Source organism: Panicum virgatum, chromosome 8K (assembly GCF_016808335.1).
Source record: "Panicum virgatum strain AP13 chromosome 8K, P.virgatum_v5, whole genome shotgun sequence".
NCBI lineage: Eukaryota > Viridiplantae > Streptophyta > Magnoliopsida > Poales > Poaceae > Panicum > Panicum virgatum.
In genome coordinates, this window is record NC_053143.1 from 8,739,978 (window position 1) to 8,757,068 (window position 17,091).

Below are 17,091 nucleotides of genomic sequence, written 5' to 3' on the forward strand. Positions count from 1 at the left end.
AGGGTTGTTCTAGGATCGGCAGGCCACCTAGAACGCTTTCAGACGTCGCGGAGACGAAGGAAGAACAGCAGATTGTGGTTGGAAGAGCTAGGATTTGGAGATAAAAGTAAAGGCAATAAACATAAAGAAAAGTAATGTATTGATGTGTTTTGATCGATTGGATACCCTCAATCGGCCGTGACCCTTTATATTTATAGGGAGGGATGATCTTATCCCATTAGGAGTCGAAAACATAATTAATTCTGTGTCAAAATACAACTCCTAACTCGGACTGGGCTGCCTGGACCGGTCTGACCGCCCTTGCCGACCGGTCTGACCGATCTGTGTCTGGGTCAGATCTTCCCAAATTCATAACTCTCTCATCCGAACTCCAAATTGGACGTTCTATATATGGATTTTGATCTACTCGACGAGATCTATCCAATGGTGAAGTCTATTTTGCATTTTGAACAAGTTGACCAGACCGGTCTGACCGGTTTAGGGAAGCGGTCTGACCGGTTCCACCAGTCGTGCCAATTTTGGTCATCAACACAATCTTCGTCCATGGCTGCTCCATTGATCCAAAGTGGATATGCTAATACCGTAATACATGAATATGTATGGCAATTCTTCTATAGTGGGCGCTCCTTATATCCAAGGAGGATATACAAATCTCTTGGTAGGAGTTGATCGAGCTGCCACATCACAGCAGGCTGTTAAGAAATTAAATTTTGAAGAGTGACAAATCAAGCATATTTGCAATATGACCATTTTTTTCATTTGTACTGTGACAATTGGGACCATATATCTCATTTATAATGTTGGACGTGGATTACATCATACAATATTCCTATTGAGAGAAACAATCTCATTTTTTTTGTCAAGAAGATGCCAGCCAATGAATTTATCTACTCTATGTGTCAACGTGGGTGCATGGTGGCGGTCTCATCTTCGTGGGTGCCTGCGTCGTCCAGATAGACGGATCAGAGTACCAGCGGCGCGGCAATTTGCTGCGGCGGCGACTCACGGTGGCGGCAGCGACTCGCAGCGGTGGCGAGTTGTAGTAGACGGTCGACGGCAGCGCGATAACATGTGTGTCGTCGCCATGGTGCGTGCTCATCTTCGTGGGGTCCTCCTGCCATGGTGTGTGCGTCGTCCAGATCGACAGAACGGAGTGGCGGCTTCCCGCGGCGGTGCAACAACTTGTTGCGGCAGCGACTCGCAGCGGCGGCGAGTTGTAGCAGACGATCGACAGCAACGTGATACTGCCGGTCCTAACATACGTGCATGCGTCGATGGCGAGAGTTTGTAACGGGCCGGCCGAGCGACAAGCCGAGCGGAGCGCGTGCACCGGCGGAGCGAGTGCTCGCTCGCAGCCCGTTCCATCCGATAATTCAGTCTCCACGTGACTGCATCACCGTATGTTCGCCCGCCCGGCCACGTCGGCTCAGTCAATGGCTGCACACCACGTCATCCGTAGGACCCGCATGTCAGTGTCTGACCAGACACGCCTCCCTTCACTCTTTATCTCCGTAAAGTCATGCAAGGTAGGGCCCACAAGCACAATGCACGGTTGGTCGTCAGCCTGCGATCCAACCAAAAGAAAGGTAGGTACACCATGATTGATTAGTATACCAAAGCTTAACCCCTTTTATTTCCATTAGAGAAAAGGTCACAGAAAATTTCTAGCAATACTACGGGCACCCTAGAACCTACCTATATAGACCCTTTATTTGCTCACGTTTCCGTCAATCAAAAATTACGAAAACTAGAAATATACTACTCTATAAAATCCTGAAACCCTTCTAAAATCTTTCACTTCCGAAATTCATAACTCCTCCATCTCTCTTTTCGAACTCCTCCATCTAGCCCCGACTCTAACTACCGATTCTTCCACCCAAACTCTTCTAAAATTGAGCCCTTCATGTTGTGGATTTGGTCTTTCACCCCGCTGCGACTATACGTCGCTTGGGGCTACAAAAATGGAAGGCAAATGTTAGGAGTCGCTTGGGCTACTAGCAGTCAAACCATCGCATAAGACCCAATAATTATTTTTTGTTCCGGAAAAAATTGCTCCCGAACACATTTTTTGTATTGCTAGAATAATTAAAAAATTATTTCGGATTATGTACCAGTTTGTTGGGCCAGTTTAGACCTAAAAACATAAAATCTGGAGTGGGTGATAAGTTTGCTCGGGTCACCCGTGTGACCCCAGCAGCCCCCAAATGGAACCCATCGCCTAAAGCAAATTCCTCCACATATTTAGCTCCAATTTGGCCCAAAAGACTGTTTTGGCCCATAACTATATTTCCTTTCGCTTACACACAACAGCTCGTTTTCATATGATTCCGAAGATAGGTCTGCATTTATTATGCATGCTGCGTGCCATTACTTCTGTAGATGACTTTTTATTATGCATGCACGCATACGCATGGAGTCTATGCTTGGTTTTCCCTCTTTTCATTTTTAATTCTCGTTATTCCTTTCCTTCATTCTTTTTTCCTTTTTTCTAGTTTTTGTTTTTTCTTCTAAGCCTGTGTATACATTCTTTTCCTTTCTCCTTTTACTTATACTTATTTTCCTTTCGTAGTCTTATCTTGACTTGTGTGTAACTAATTTGTTCATAATATCCAATTATTTGTTCGCTTCGTAGATTAAATTGTTCATTGATATTAATTTATTTGTTCTCGATACACAATTTTATCATTTATCCTATATAATTAAATGTTCATGTTGTTTAACATTTTTGTTCGTAGTACATTAGTTTTTTCATCATGCTTAAATTTTTGTTCGTAGAAATAATTATTTATCCGTGTTGTTAAAATATTTGTTTTTAGTAGCAGAAATTAATTATTTAGTATTTAAAAATATATTTTTAAAAATCATACAAACATAGGCAACTGTGGTCTTATTTTGAAACTCTTGTCATAAAAAAGATAATGGTGTAATCGGAATAAAATTTGAATACGCCTAATCATCACCTCAAGTGATAGCTATTCGCTCCCCTTTGACCCTCCCCCTTCTCCATAACGACTTTAACTCATGACACTTTTTGATAACATCTTTGGACTTTTGTTGTGACGTTCCTTCTTGTTTCTTATGTCTTTTTATTATGGGAAAAGTGATTACATTAACTGTAATAAACTTTCAAGCACTACAGGAGGCTGCCCATTTGCCGTGTGCCTAAGGCACACCGCAAAGGCCATAATCCACATGGCATAGTCTTTGCGTGTGTTACACACGGCAAAGCCCCCACGGCAAGGCAATCAACGGCCGGCAAAGGGCTTCTTTACCATGAGCTAATTCACGGGCACACGGCAAACACTTTGCCGTGTGCTGTCCTTGACTCACGGTGAAAAAAAGTATACTAACGGAATGGGACGTGGAAGCCCTCTTTGCCGTGTGTCCTAGCGTGGCACACAACAAAGATTGGATGTTTGCCATGTGCTCTAGCCAAGGCACATGGCAAAAAATTGCATCTTTGTCGTGTGTCACTGTTGACACACGGCAAAGAATGGCACCTTTGTTGTGTGTCATGACCCTGGCACACGATGAAGGTGTGTTTCAGCTTGTTTTTTGTCAGTCACGTATATGAAACCCCAAAAAAATATACATCATAGGCAGTTCATATATATCGCAATAAACATTACAATCATGCAACACTAGTCCATACAATATATAGTCCATACTAACAAAGTAGCAAGTCCATGCAACTCACGGGGAAGGCGGCGGCGGCGGCCGCGAGTAGTGCTGAATGAAAGACGCCCAGGCAGGAGGTGGACACAATGGAGTATGAGCCGGCAACGGAGGCAATATGTCTGGATTAATTGGCCCATCATTGGATGCCGCCGATTGAGGCTGCACATAATTGAAGATATTATATGTGTTAGAAAAGATTTAAGTTGTTAGCAATTATTTCTAAGTCATTGTAGTTGTATCCTAAGTCATTAGTTCTAAGTCATACTAAAGTTATCTATCAATCATATTGTTAAATCATTACGATAAATGTAACTAGAAGGTTGTCAAGTCACTCGCAAGAGAAGGAGTAGCTGCACGATGAGGAAGAGGAGTCGGAGTGAATGGCGGTGGCGAAAGATCCATCGCCGAGCCCAGAGTCTGCATGTACTGAAGAGCCTAATCCAGCTTCTGGCATTCGGTCTCCTGCTGAAACTCTCATTGCATCCTCTCCCGCTCGGCCTGCCACCTCGCCTTCGCCGCCTCCTGCTGTGCTTGGAACTATGCTTGAAACTCTTCTTACATTTGGGCCTACAATATTTGATTGCATGGTTAGAATACAAAACAAACATATTTAACAATGAAGGAACGACGACTGAAACATAAGTAACCTTCAATGCCGCCATCTGGACCTTCGTAGTGTTTGGCCGTGGGCGTATGGCCGGGCTTGAGCTTGTGCTCCTACCTCGAATCTGCACGAAAGTCGGAGTCCTAGCTGTGTCAATTATGTTGTCGCCAATCCAGAATCGGTCATGCTTCTTGCCTCCTCCCACCCTCATGACGATTTCTCCGTCAATGGGCTCCGTGCTCGGATCGAACTCCGGCCCATGGACCTCCGTTGCCATCGAGTTGTACTCATTGAGGCGGCTATGGACGGTCGCGTTGTTGTACGCTTCGGGGATCCTCCGGGTTGTAGGAGACATCGGATGTCGCCTTCCCCTTGTGGGCCAAAGCCCATGCCTTGATCGGGGGGCAAGGCTGGCCTCATGTGCCACCGACTGTGAAAAAAACAAGATGATTACATATTATGTAGAATTGAGCGTTGGAATGAAGAAATGAATTCATGTACGCATTTAGCCGTGTGCTCTCGGAGTGACGGTTGCCCTGATGGGTGCACCTGGCATCATCAAACGCCGCTGCAGGTAATGCTCGTGCATCTCCACCCACCCTTCCGCATACTACCTGTCCACTATCATTTCCCAGCACTGATAATTCCCGGCTAACCACCATGGAGGCACCTGCACGTTATCAATTATATAACATATAAGAAGATCAATTGTAGCGTACTTCATCTCAGAAAAAGTCAGTATTAATAATGTTGTATATTTACCCTAAGATATTGTTCCCGGGTCAGCTTGAGGTTTCTCACATCCCTTTTATTGGTCTTCACTTTTTTGATGCGACGTTTGTAATCACAGTTAGCCTGGATGCACGCCTCGTAAAGCATATCCGCCACCAGCTTATGACAGGCCATGTTAGCCACCTCGTGCGTCACAGTCATCATTTCCTCCTCGCATTTGTAGAAATCCTGCACATAAACACGAACAAAGCCATTATTTCAAGAATGTTTAGTTAATGAGATGTATTGACAAATATAGTGCCTGGAAGACTTATTACCCACAGTTCCTGCAACACCCGCTCTGCCTTACTCGCATAACACCTGCCTTCCCAATCTACCCTGTCGACGGCCTGTATGTAGTGCTCCCACGCCGACGCCGGCTGAAGTTGGCTGTCAATCTCCATGCATCAAGGGTAGTGTAGCTTGCAAAGCAGGCCCAGAATGCCATTGGGGATGCGTTTGTGAACACCTGCAACGATAATTATAAAGTTCCCGCCAAAGTGATGAAGACAAAATATTTGTGTCAATCTTGAGTTCAAATATATCAGTACAAAACATAGTGAAATCATCTAAAGTTACTTACCTTTTCTTGTCCGGCCGAATAATCGACCGTTGCTCAAGAGGTATAGGTCGATTTGGGAGCCGAGAGGGGCCTCGCATCCAGACGACAGGTATGGCCCCTGGTTCCCCTCCCTGGTTGTCCTCCTCCTCACCAGAGGCCTCCTCCTCCTCCTCCTCCTGCTCCTACTCCTGCTCTTGCTCCTGCCGCTCCTCCTCCTCGTCACCATAGCCTTGCGCCTCATGTACCCCGTCATCCTCCTCCTCAGCCGGCGAGGAGGCTACAGGCGAGGGTGACCTCATGCGAGCCCCCCCTCCTCCTCGTCCTCACTCGTGTCGTGCCACAGTCTTCAGGTGCTGCAGGCGCCGACGAACTTGCGTCACCCCTCCTCATCGTCCTCCTCCCTCGAGTCATCCGGGAGGACTCACCTCTCCCAGTAACTCTGCCGATCATTTCCGAGAGCGACCTGATCATACCTCCACCGTGCCCCACCATCTTTGATCTATCACCTGAAATTAAAACGAGTAAACCAATCAGAACATGTACTAGAAATTAATTGTTGTAAGTAGTAAAAAAACAAACATAATTAGAAAATAACGGATCTTACATGTATTAGAAATAATTAGAACAAGTAGTACGGATTAATTGTTGCAAGTAGTAAAAAAATAAACATAATTAGAAAAACAAATATAATTGTTGCAAGTACGGATCATATACATGTATTAGAAATAATTTTCAAAATCGGGATTAGCTGGATCATAAGTCTCATCATCGCTATCCCGTAATCAACGGCGTGCTCTAAAGGAGGAACGCTTTCATCATCACTGTCATTGCCTAAACGTACCTGTGTTTTGAATGAATCTGTTGTTATGATGTTAGTATTGTAGTTCTACATTAGATTCTTTTAATACATGGGCTTTATTGGGCCACCAAATATTTTATGACGAATCAAATCGTCATAGTGGAGGTGCCACGTCATATTATAGTCATCGCCACATTGCATGAGGTAAAAATTTTATGACTATTCTATATGGCACATGTTTAGTCATCCAAGCACACAATTTTGTGACGTTTCTTGGTATTGATTATGACAAAAATGAGCATCACAAATTAATGAGGATAGATTAATCGTCATAAGATTTATGATGAAAAAAATATGTTTTCGTCGCAGAAGACCTTTTATGACATGGTATAGGCGACCAATCAATTTTCGTCACACAATTATAACAGATTATGAAAAATGACGAAAATACAACATTCAGTGACATAAATGATAGGTCGCAGAAGCCCATATGTGTTGTAGTGAGAGATGAGAGTTGGATATGAAAAAGAAGACTTAGCTATTCTGTTGAAGGAAGAAAATATATAGAGAGGAAATGCTAGTTAAATCACTAGCTAAATAAGATTTTGACTAGTCTGATTTGAAGAGTCTTTTGGACATGATCCTAGAACATATCCAAGAGACTAGCTAAATCTACTTAGCCGATTAGCAGTGGTAAAAAAAAACCAATCCAACAGACTCTCGTTTTTTTCCTCCCTCGTTATCCCGCTCGCTACATCCTTCCCTCTGCTCGCTTCTTTTGCTGTGCCCCATCGCCTTGCTATCTTATGCGCGCCCCTGCTCCCGCAAAATCCAGCGTCCTCCCGCGCGCCCCAGCTTCCTCGGCGCCCCAACTTCTCACCCCTCGGTGCCCCGCCCGTGGCGGCGTCAAGCTCTGCTCGCGGCGGAGGAGGGTCGCGCGCAGCATCGAGCTCCACCCGTGGGGGGAGGAGGAATAGGAGCTCGTCGGTGGTGGCGATGCGATGCGTTGGGAGTCTGGGCAGCAAGCGGAGGCCGGCGTGGAGGGTGGGGTGACCGCGGAGGCCAGCGCACAGAGGTGGAGAGGAAGAAGATAATCGTGACACTGACACATGGGACCCATCGGCACAGTAATATATGGAGAGTCTAATTTAGAGAGTTTTTGATTTAGCTATCAGTTTTAGAAGCTTTATTATATTCTTTATCTAGCCTCCAACTCTTCATTTTTAGCTAGTTTTATATCTAGTCTCTTGGAGATGTTCTTAGATGGACTTCTTTTTTTTCCAAGAAAAAACGCGGATAGGTAGGCAGGCAACCCCAACTAGAGAAATCCATAACGACTAGGTTCGTGCCCGTGCGTTGCAACGGGCAAAACAAATAGCAACAACCAATCATATATTATGCAAAAGAGCTTAACATGTTAGTCTTAATCAATCTAGCTGGACACTTCTATAATTCTCATAGTTACCCGGTTTATTATGTAAGAAGGCAAGTATGAACACATGGGCTCAACCATTTTAGCCTCCATCTATTGGAATTTCCTACCCTACAAATAGTACACATCATATATCCAAAAACATGAGGAATGCACAACATATACCTTGTGTTGTTTGTGTATCATTTATTTTTACATTATTTTTTTAGTTGTACATATCCAAAAACGTGAGGAATGCACATCTACAATGTTAAAAAAGAACTTTAGAGTGTTGGTGAAAACAATAACTTCAACTGAGCCATCTCTTCTAACTCTTTGAAAAATTATGAGCATACTTCATATAGACAGTACACACTCGCAATGGGTGAGAAGGCATGAAAACGCTTTTAAAGAAATGCATTCATTTTCATTAAAAAATAAATATGCTGAACATTAACCTCTGATCCGCATAAAATTGAGTTTGAAGTCAGTCAACAGATACCCAAATTGAATAATCAAAAGCATAATAACAACTTGACACAGTTATTGATCTATGAAGCAAAAGTATCAAAGAAATAATCAGCTCAACAATCCATTTAGTATAAGTAAGCTCATCACAGGCGCTCCGCCCCCCAAGCCCAAGCACCTCAGTTCCCCGGCAGGATCTATTGAAATCAAGAACTAACAATCACCAGAGAACCAGATCGAACCACCTGACAAATCAATAGATCGACAGGAACCCAGCACAGGTCACGGGAGGCTACAAGAGGCAGGGGAACTGATGCGTCCCGCCGATGCGGAAGAGCTCAATCAGGTCGTAGAACTGGCCATAGATGTCACCGCAGTACGCAGACGCGGCCATCGCTTGGGGGAGCAAATCCGGCCCTGCCATCGTCGAGTCCTCCGCGCCGCCGACCTCTGCCTCTGCTCGTGCTAATTCCGTGACTGCGCCGCTCGAGCCCCGCGCCGCCCGAGTCCTCCGCGCCGTCTGAGTCCAACTGATTAGCATTTTTATGTTCTTATGGATGCATATCAATGCAAGATCATCCAAAGGACGCTGTAACATTTCTCAATGCTGTGAGCTGATCCCATCATCCAAAATGACAGCTCCATTTGTACAAAAGCAAACATCAATGTTATCACATCATTGACCACGAACTACATTTAAACATTCAAATGCTCCTGGATATAGTTCAGTTACCGCTGCAAGTGAGCTTCTTTATCTGCATCGCAGCGGCAGCTCTCCCTAGGGTCCCCTTTGAAGCGTCCAGCATTCCAGCTAAACTCAAACAAGTGAGCTTCTTTATCTGCAAGTGAGCTTCTGGATATAGTTTAGTTACCGTTGCAAGTGAGCTTCTTTATCTGCATCGCAGCGGCAGCTCTCCTAGGGTCCCCTTTGAAGCGTCCAGCATTCCAGCTAAACTCAAATAGGTCCACATGAATTCGAACTGAAACAACAAGCAGCATGAATTCCAAAACAGGGTAGACCCAAAATTGTCTGAACAATAACCAAAATTCATACTGAATGAATCAGACAACTTAAGATTTTTTGGGGAAATTAACAAACATACTCTGAATTCACTTGCAAATTTGATAAAATACTCGACTATGAGTGTTAGAGTATATTAAGGATATCTCTATATTAGGTAGATTAGGATTGTATCCGTATCCTACCAGATCTGTAGGAGAGGCTTCTTATCCTCCAAGTCATGTACCCCTATATATTCAGCCCCAAGGCTCAGGCTAATACAATCCATCAATTACGCATCTCTATTCTCTCCTACATGGTATCACGAGATTAGAGTTTGAGATCCTAGGCTAATCTTCCGCTGCCCCTCTCGCACCCCACCCTCCGCGCGCCGCCGGCCGTCCTCCACGGCGCACCTCCAAAGCGCCCCCTCGACGGCCTCCTAGCGCGCCCCCGGGGAGGTCGCCCATGACCTCCGCCGGGGGCAGCGCCCCTCTCCGCGGCGGATCAGTTTAATCCGCCGCCAAATCGCGTCAAGCAGCAGCAGATTGAGAAGTACCTCGTCATCCACAGGGAATCATCGACGACACCACCGTCCCGCGCTGCCGTGGTGGCAGTCGCGGCCTCTTGCAGCACCCGCCTCCGACCCGTGCTGCCGTGGTGGCAGCAGGGGCTGCCGAGTGCTGCTTACGCTCGTCGCCGACGAACCCCCCTGGCGGCGTCCAGCTTCACCTCGTCCCTCCGCCGTCGGGCGCCGCTGCCTCACCGTCCGCCCTGGCGGGATCCGCCGCCGGTCCACTGCCGCTCCACAGATCCAGGCGGGGATCCGCCCGATCCAGCGGGATCCATCACCGCGCCGAGCGGGAACCGCCTCGGTGTGGCTCCGCCCCGCCTTGCCTTCGCCCCCGGACCGGATCCGCCCCGCTCCTCCACATCGCCGCACGCTCAGCCCTTTTCTTTGTCTTCTCCCTCTCTCCCATGGCCTTCTTGACCGTGGACGTGAGAGGTGGCAAGAGATAAGAGGATGAGGGGTTCTGCTACGTGCACCTGAGGTACTACACAAGCTGCTGCTGTATCATTTTTTTTCTTTTGCCCGATCAGATATCGGGATTGCGTCGCCCACCGCCCGTCGACTTCGCGCCTCTACCTCGACGTCGGCGTCGACTTCACCGGCTTCTTCTTCCTCTTCGACCCTGCGGCATGGCGAGATGGCCGGCACCCTAGGGGGCGCTCGTTTGCGCCGCCGCCTACATCGCCGCCTCGTCCACATGTCGACCTTCACCGATCGGGACGCCTTCACCGACTTCGCCCACCGTCGTCTCGCCTCACGCTACTCGGTCTGATCAGCCGATGTGCGCGATCCACCCGGCTTCCGTGACGTCCGTCCTCGTCGAGCGCGCCCTTCACCGAGCACGGAGGGCTGTCACTGCGTCGCCTCTTCGGGCAGCAGTGGCGTCACCCCGTGGTCTTCTCCGCCGTCGACCACATCCCGACCTCGTCGTCAACTCGTCGCTGCGCGCCCCGCGCATGGTCTTTGTCAAGCTGTATGAGTTCTTCGCCGTCTCTTTCGAGCGCCGCCGCCGCGTCATCTGGATCATTCGGCCTTGTGCTGGAAAATCTGGGTTCACCTCCTCGCTTCGTCTAGCACAACCATGTCGCCAGCGTCGCCATCTCGTCCCTGACTACTTCGTCTACTCCAGCAACAGCAGGCGTTGGCATCTTCTACCTCACCTTCTTCTGCGCCTGCGACCGCCATGGATGCCTTCTCTGCTGGTCCCCCTCGGCGACGGCGTCTGGTTGTGCATCCTCCCTTGCACGTTCGGTATTGGCAACACCGGTGCGTGCCCATTGTCCCCGATGCGTTCCCGAGCCTGGCAAACTCGGGCATGTGTCGCCCGATGGCCTGACTGCATCGACTTCGGCATCGCTCCCTCTACGACTACCTCGATGCGTCGCCATTTTCGTCTCCGGCGTCTTCTCCATTACGCCACCACCATGGCGCCTCCTCGTGCGCCCGCGGCTTCATGTGCGGCTGCCTTGTCTTCGACAACCTCGACATAGCTACGTCGACCACGGCTACTCTACGTACGGCATCATCGACCATGGCTACTCGTCCTCACCTCGGCTACCTCGACATCGGCACAAAGGGCTATCATCTGCTTGAGCAACCTTGTGGTTTTCCACTCCAGCCACAGTATCTGCGGCGCACTGACCGTTGTGACTGCGGGGGATGTCAGTTTATGGACTTCTCTCCAGTCTCACCGTCTGCGATGCTCCCGCTGTGACTGCGGGGGGATGTTAGAGTATATTAGGGATATCTCTATATTAGGTAGATTAGGATTGTATCCGTATCCTACCATATCTGTAGGAGAGGCTTCTTGCCCTCCAAGTCATGTACCCCTATATATTCAGCCCTATGGCTCAGGCTAATACAGTCCATCAATTACGCATCTCTATTCTCTCCTACAATGAGCATACGACTATTCAGCTTTGTACTATGAGCATATGAACAAATTGAATCTCCCAGCCTAGGCACGCATTCTTTCAGAGCCACCACCTGCGTACATATCAATTTGACTCTTTCACTCATAGAAATGGAGTGCAAAGTATAAAACATCAAGATATATAACCAGTAGCAAAATACTCCATTATGCAAAAATCAAATAACTTGAGATGTCCATGTAGATTGCTGGCAGAATAATTTAGCTAGTAGCCAAATACAACTTGAGATCTACCATGAACAATAATTTAGCTGGTAGAAAGACACCTTAATCAAAATAAGCAAGCAGGGCAACATTCAGTTTGTCACAGCACATCATGGATAAGTAGTGGTGAGGGCGTATCTTGTACCGATGAAATGGCAGAACACAAGGAACTGAACGGTTGTACCAGGCTCCTTTTGATTAACTCCTTTAACAATCCTAAACAAACTCTATCGATTGTAACCAACCAAATCTCTAAACTAACTCAATCTCCGAACCAAACTAACATGTTGATGAAGTCTGAATGTGCTGCCCTCGTCCACACGTAACTGAGCATGACACAGCTAATCAGATTTGCTCACTGACCCATCAGTAAAAAGAAAAGCTTTAGAAAGTTGATAAAAACTGTCAATCACTTAGGCAGAAGATATGCTATCCTTCAATGCAGACACAGTGATAAAACTGATAATTACACGTAGAAGTAAGGCATGCTATTGCTAAATGCAGGCTACTTCCCATAAATAAGAGATGCTGTGAACTGATTGTCTTATTGCTCAATTCCATCAAATACCAGATTACAAGAATATGGCCATCAAGCTTCATATAAAATCTTGAGAAGGCTACATAGTTTTGAAACCCCTGAAGCATGAATACCAACTTGACTCTTAAAGACAAATCATCCAGGACCACTATGAACTTATGGATACAAAAAGAGATAAAATCTAGTAGGTATTGTTGGACCAGTAGTAGAGATAACGGCCTGGCCAGTAAATTGTAATGGGCCAAGAGCCCTTAGCCCACTACAACTCTACTCGAACGCGCCCTCCAACTCCAACTAATAAAAAAAGAAAAGAAAAATAATTCGCCAAACCTCCCGCAATCTTCGTCGCCGCCGCCGTCGCTCGAACCAGCCATGCAGCGCGGCTGCACTTGCGGCGCAGGCGGTGAGGTCCCCGCGGAGGAGCTTCACGCGCCGCTGCTTGACCTCGAGAGACGACGTGGCCAGGACCACACCGTGGCGCCAGCGATGACGGCCGCCGCCATGACGGAGTCCGTCAGGGCTGCCTTGTTGGATGCCCAGGAAGTGGAGATCGAGAAGGCCGCCTGGAAGGGCATGAAGTGTGTTTTCCGGGTACGTCCCAAACCCCGATCTTATCGATGCGGAGCTGATGGAATCTCATCGATCTATCTCAACATCCGAGGAAAAAAGGTTCATTCACCTTGACATTGTTATTGATTTACTGATTTTAGCAGTTGTGCCTAGTCCGATGCCCATGAAAAGAAAATAATTGTGACAAAGTTGAGAGGATGTTTTCCTACAGCTAGCTAGCTACTTAATATGATTTTTCATGATAGTCCATTTAGTGATACTAGGCAATTATGCCCGTGCGTTGCTACGGACAAAGTTGGTATAAGTATCGAATATGTATTGGTGCTCATGTGTTAATTTGTAGGAATCTATGTGATCAAGTGGTAGACGGAGGGGGTTGATCCGACTCGCATACGGAATGGACTAAGGCCCACCTGTCAATAACACAAACGGACTAAACCAAACAACCAAACCAAAAAATTGGGTGGAAACCTTATTCGCTTTAGTAATAGATATAGATATTAGTCATATTTTGGTTGCCGATACAACTTTTTGGTTGATAGAAAGCAAAATGCATACAAATAACACTCCTGCACTCACCATTTAGTCCTATATGATTTTTCCAGTAGTTCATAGTCACTCATGTTTTGCCTGTCTCTCATTTTTTTGGCTGGTATAAAAAGAAATATCTTTACCGAAACTTATGCTTGGTTTAATTTGCAGGGATTGATTGCCTTGCTGTGGGTATATTTGATCGACTTAATGAGAAGATACGTGGCCACCCACAGTGTAGAAGAATTAGTTTTCACTATATGTCCTTTGGGTATTCTTGCTCTAGCTGTGTCTATGATCTTTTGCGTTTTGTTGGGGTGCTTGGAGAAATGTGTGCCGCCAAAAAGTCCAGCTTGAAAGTTGCAGAGCAAGTGCTGCGTACAGAGCCACACTCTTGTTTATTGATTTGACGGGCCTTCGTTTCCTATATCTGTGCTTGTAGTGGAATCAGATATCGTTCCTTTTTCCTTGTACTTCAGAGAGAGAATTGAAGAAGAGGTTAACCTTATTATGTATGAGACAAACAAAGTTTAAGAAGATATGTCTAAAGTTGGAAAAACAATTTGTGGCGCGAAGTCTTGAGTGCAAGTTCTGACTTGTGAACGGAACTTAAAGCTTTGCATATTGTGATTACCTTAATTAATTTCTTTACTCTCATCAGCTTGTCCTAATCTGCTTAGAGCTATGGAAGACCGGTGTTTGCTTGAATCTGAGGCAAGAAAATGTATGCCTCACCTCAGGGGCGAAGCCAGTCACAAATGTCACCGGGGTCTTCATGTTTATGCAACGGGGTCTTCTATTAGTATTCGCTGTAGAGTTCTATAGAATTCTGAATTTTTATCGGGGTCTTGTGACCCTAATGCTAATGGGTAGCTTCGCCACTGCCTCACCTTCGCATGTTGTCGTTATTTGGTTTGGTAACCAAACCAATCAACTTATGAACATATATCTATCTATCTATACTATAAGGAACAAAAACTTTTAAAGTCATCTTTCACCTGAAAATTTCCTACCCGCATCTCACATTCCCTCTCGTCGTCCCCACCTAGAAGGAACCTCGACATCAAAATCCAGAAGATGATTCTATATCTATATATATACTATAAGGAACGAAAGCTTTTAAAGTCATCTTCCACTTGAAAATTTCCTACCATCTCACATTCCCTCTCGTTGTCCCCACCTAGAAGGAACCTCGACATCGAAATCTAGAAGATGATGGAAAAAACTATCTTTCTAAAATGCTTCCCATGGTTTGGCGTGTTTTTTTTTTTCACCATGAGGGGCATCTACCCGCCCGCGCATACCCACCCAATCCCGCCCGTCAATCACGCTGCCGGCACCCTCTCCTTTCCTTCCGGGTCTCCCATCTGCAGGCCGCAGCACCGCCCTCGCAGCATGCCCCTCGTGATCAGGGGCATGCGGCGGCCGGGGCCCTTCGCGACCGGGCCTGGCGCGAGCGGCAGCCGGGGCCCCTTCCGACCTCTCGGGTGGTCCGGCCTGGTCCCGCTCTCCGGCTTCTCCTTGTCCTTCGCCGTCAAGGCCACCGCGGGCAAGCTCCCTCCCGGCGAAGGCGGCGCGGCCCCCCTGCGGCGCAGGCTCGGCGGCCAAGCCGCTCCACCACGCGGTCGCGGCCTTCACGCCCCCCTGCGGCGCGGGCGCGGCGGTCAAGGCGCTCCACCACGCGCAGGCGCTGGTTGGCCCGCACTGCGCGGCGCCGTCGCCGGCACCCTCCTGCTCCACCGTCGTCCGAGCAGCGGGCCGCCGCCGCTTCCGGGGCCGACACGATCTCCAAGGTTCTCAACGTCATGGGGATTCGAGTCCCCGCCCACCCTCCGTCCCCTTCCATTTCCTACGGCTCAGTCCCTTCCTCGTTTCGCTCACTCCGCGGCTGATTGCTTTTTTGCTCGGGTTTCGTTGCAGCGATGGAGAAGGAGGCGATGCCGCTCGTCAACAAGTTCAAGCTCGACGAGGCGCCCGCCCGTGAATCCATGTCGGTGCCCCACTTCTCCTTTTTTGTTTCTCTTTTGGTTTTATTCATGTGCGTACATCTCGTGCTCTGCTCTGAGTGCAATTTCATTGGATTAGAGGGATTTCGAATCGTAGCAGGGTTTTCTTTTGCCCCTTTTTGCTGCGTGGCGAGCAGGGCGATTTTGTACCATAGCCGGAATTTTAATTTGCCCCTTGTGCTGCATCCTGGATAGTTGATTAATTCATGTTGAGGTAAAAATTTTGAATGTTGTTTATTTCTGCATACAAAAAGGATATCTTTGCCAATTCATTAATTATTTCTATCAAGCATTGTTGGCCATTCGGGTTTCCTTGACTCAAGCCTTGGCCCTCTTGCAGTCTTGCTGCCTGTGCAGGAGGGGCACTTGTACTGCCTGATGTGTTCAGCTTTGGCTGGGGTAATCTTCATGCACTTGCCATGGAAACATTTCTCACACAGGTCACAGCAGGTCCAGAAGTCGTCGTAACTTTGGCTGCATGCGCCGCACAGCGCGCTCTCATGGCCTTCCTGTGGTTCCCCATCCTCCCCTTCACTCTCCTCTTCTTCCTTTGGAGGTGGCTACTTGTCATGTAAAATGATGACAGTGCAATTGAAACTTCATACCTTCGCGCCAGTTTTGTTACTCTTATTGCTGTTTTTAGGGGGTTTGTCTTTGGGCTCTTTCTTGGCGGTTCCTGTGACAACCTCATATACTGTGGGAAGGTTATTGATCATGGTGAAGAGCCGTTTCCTGCAAACCAATCATCAAAAGGTAACTCCAATCGTCACCAGAACTTAAGCCATTACCACCGAACAAATACGTCAATATCTGTGTTGTATCATCGTAACCAATAAAAAAATGATGGTTCAAAAGTATTGACACACCATGCAAAACCTTGTCAACAAACAAACAAACAAACAAGAACGATTCACTAAAAGTAGGAATCATTCATGAATTCCAAATAATAACATACCCCCAATGCATCAGCCTTCCTGACTCCAGCAACTCCTACCTCGCCCCTTGCTGTGCATTGCCACTGGTAATCCTCTTCAACGCTCCCTTAGAGGTTATTAAGATCTGACTATAAATTTTAAAATTCTAAATCTTACCACAAAAACTTTGATATGAAACTACTCTACACTCTATATCTAAGTTTGTTTCAAAACACAAAACTTGTAGATTTTGAAACTTGAGAACTTATAATAACTTTTTCGACCATTAAATGATCTTAAATGAAAATTTTATCAACTATAAAGTTGTAGATCTCGTCAAGCTCTACAGTTTTAATATAAAATTTGACTTCATCCGAGATCGTATGAAAAAGTTATGAATTTTTTTACATGACACCATTTTTAGTGGAGGGTCATGCCATCACCCACACCCTAAAAATGCCACTATTTTTAGGGGCGGGTGATGGCATCATCCACCCCCTAAAAATGCTGTTTTTAGGGGCGGGTGATGCCATC

The 17,091-nt window shown here is 46.9% G+C and overlaps 1 protein-coding gene across 1 annotated transcript; it reads left to right on the forward strand.

The window, feature by feature from the left end:
* The first annotated feature begins 12,908 nt into the window (after positions 1-12,908).
* LOC120645392 lies at positions 12,909-16,285 on the forward strand. Its single transcript, XM_039922181.1, has 5 exons — positions 12,909-13,127; positions 13,809-13,908; positions 15,050-15,430; positions 15,558-15,627; positions 15,984-16,285. Exons 1-5 carry the CDS (start codon positions 12,909-12,911, stop codon positions 16,216-16,218), a joined length of 1,005 nt encoding a protein of 334 aa, XP_039778115.1. The 3' UTR covers positions 16,219-16,285.
* The last annotated feature ends 806 nt before the right edge of the window (positions 16,286-17,091 follow it).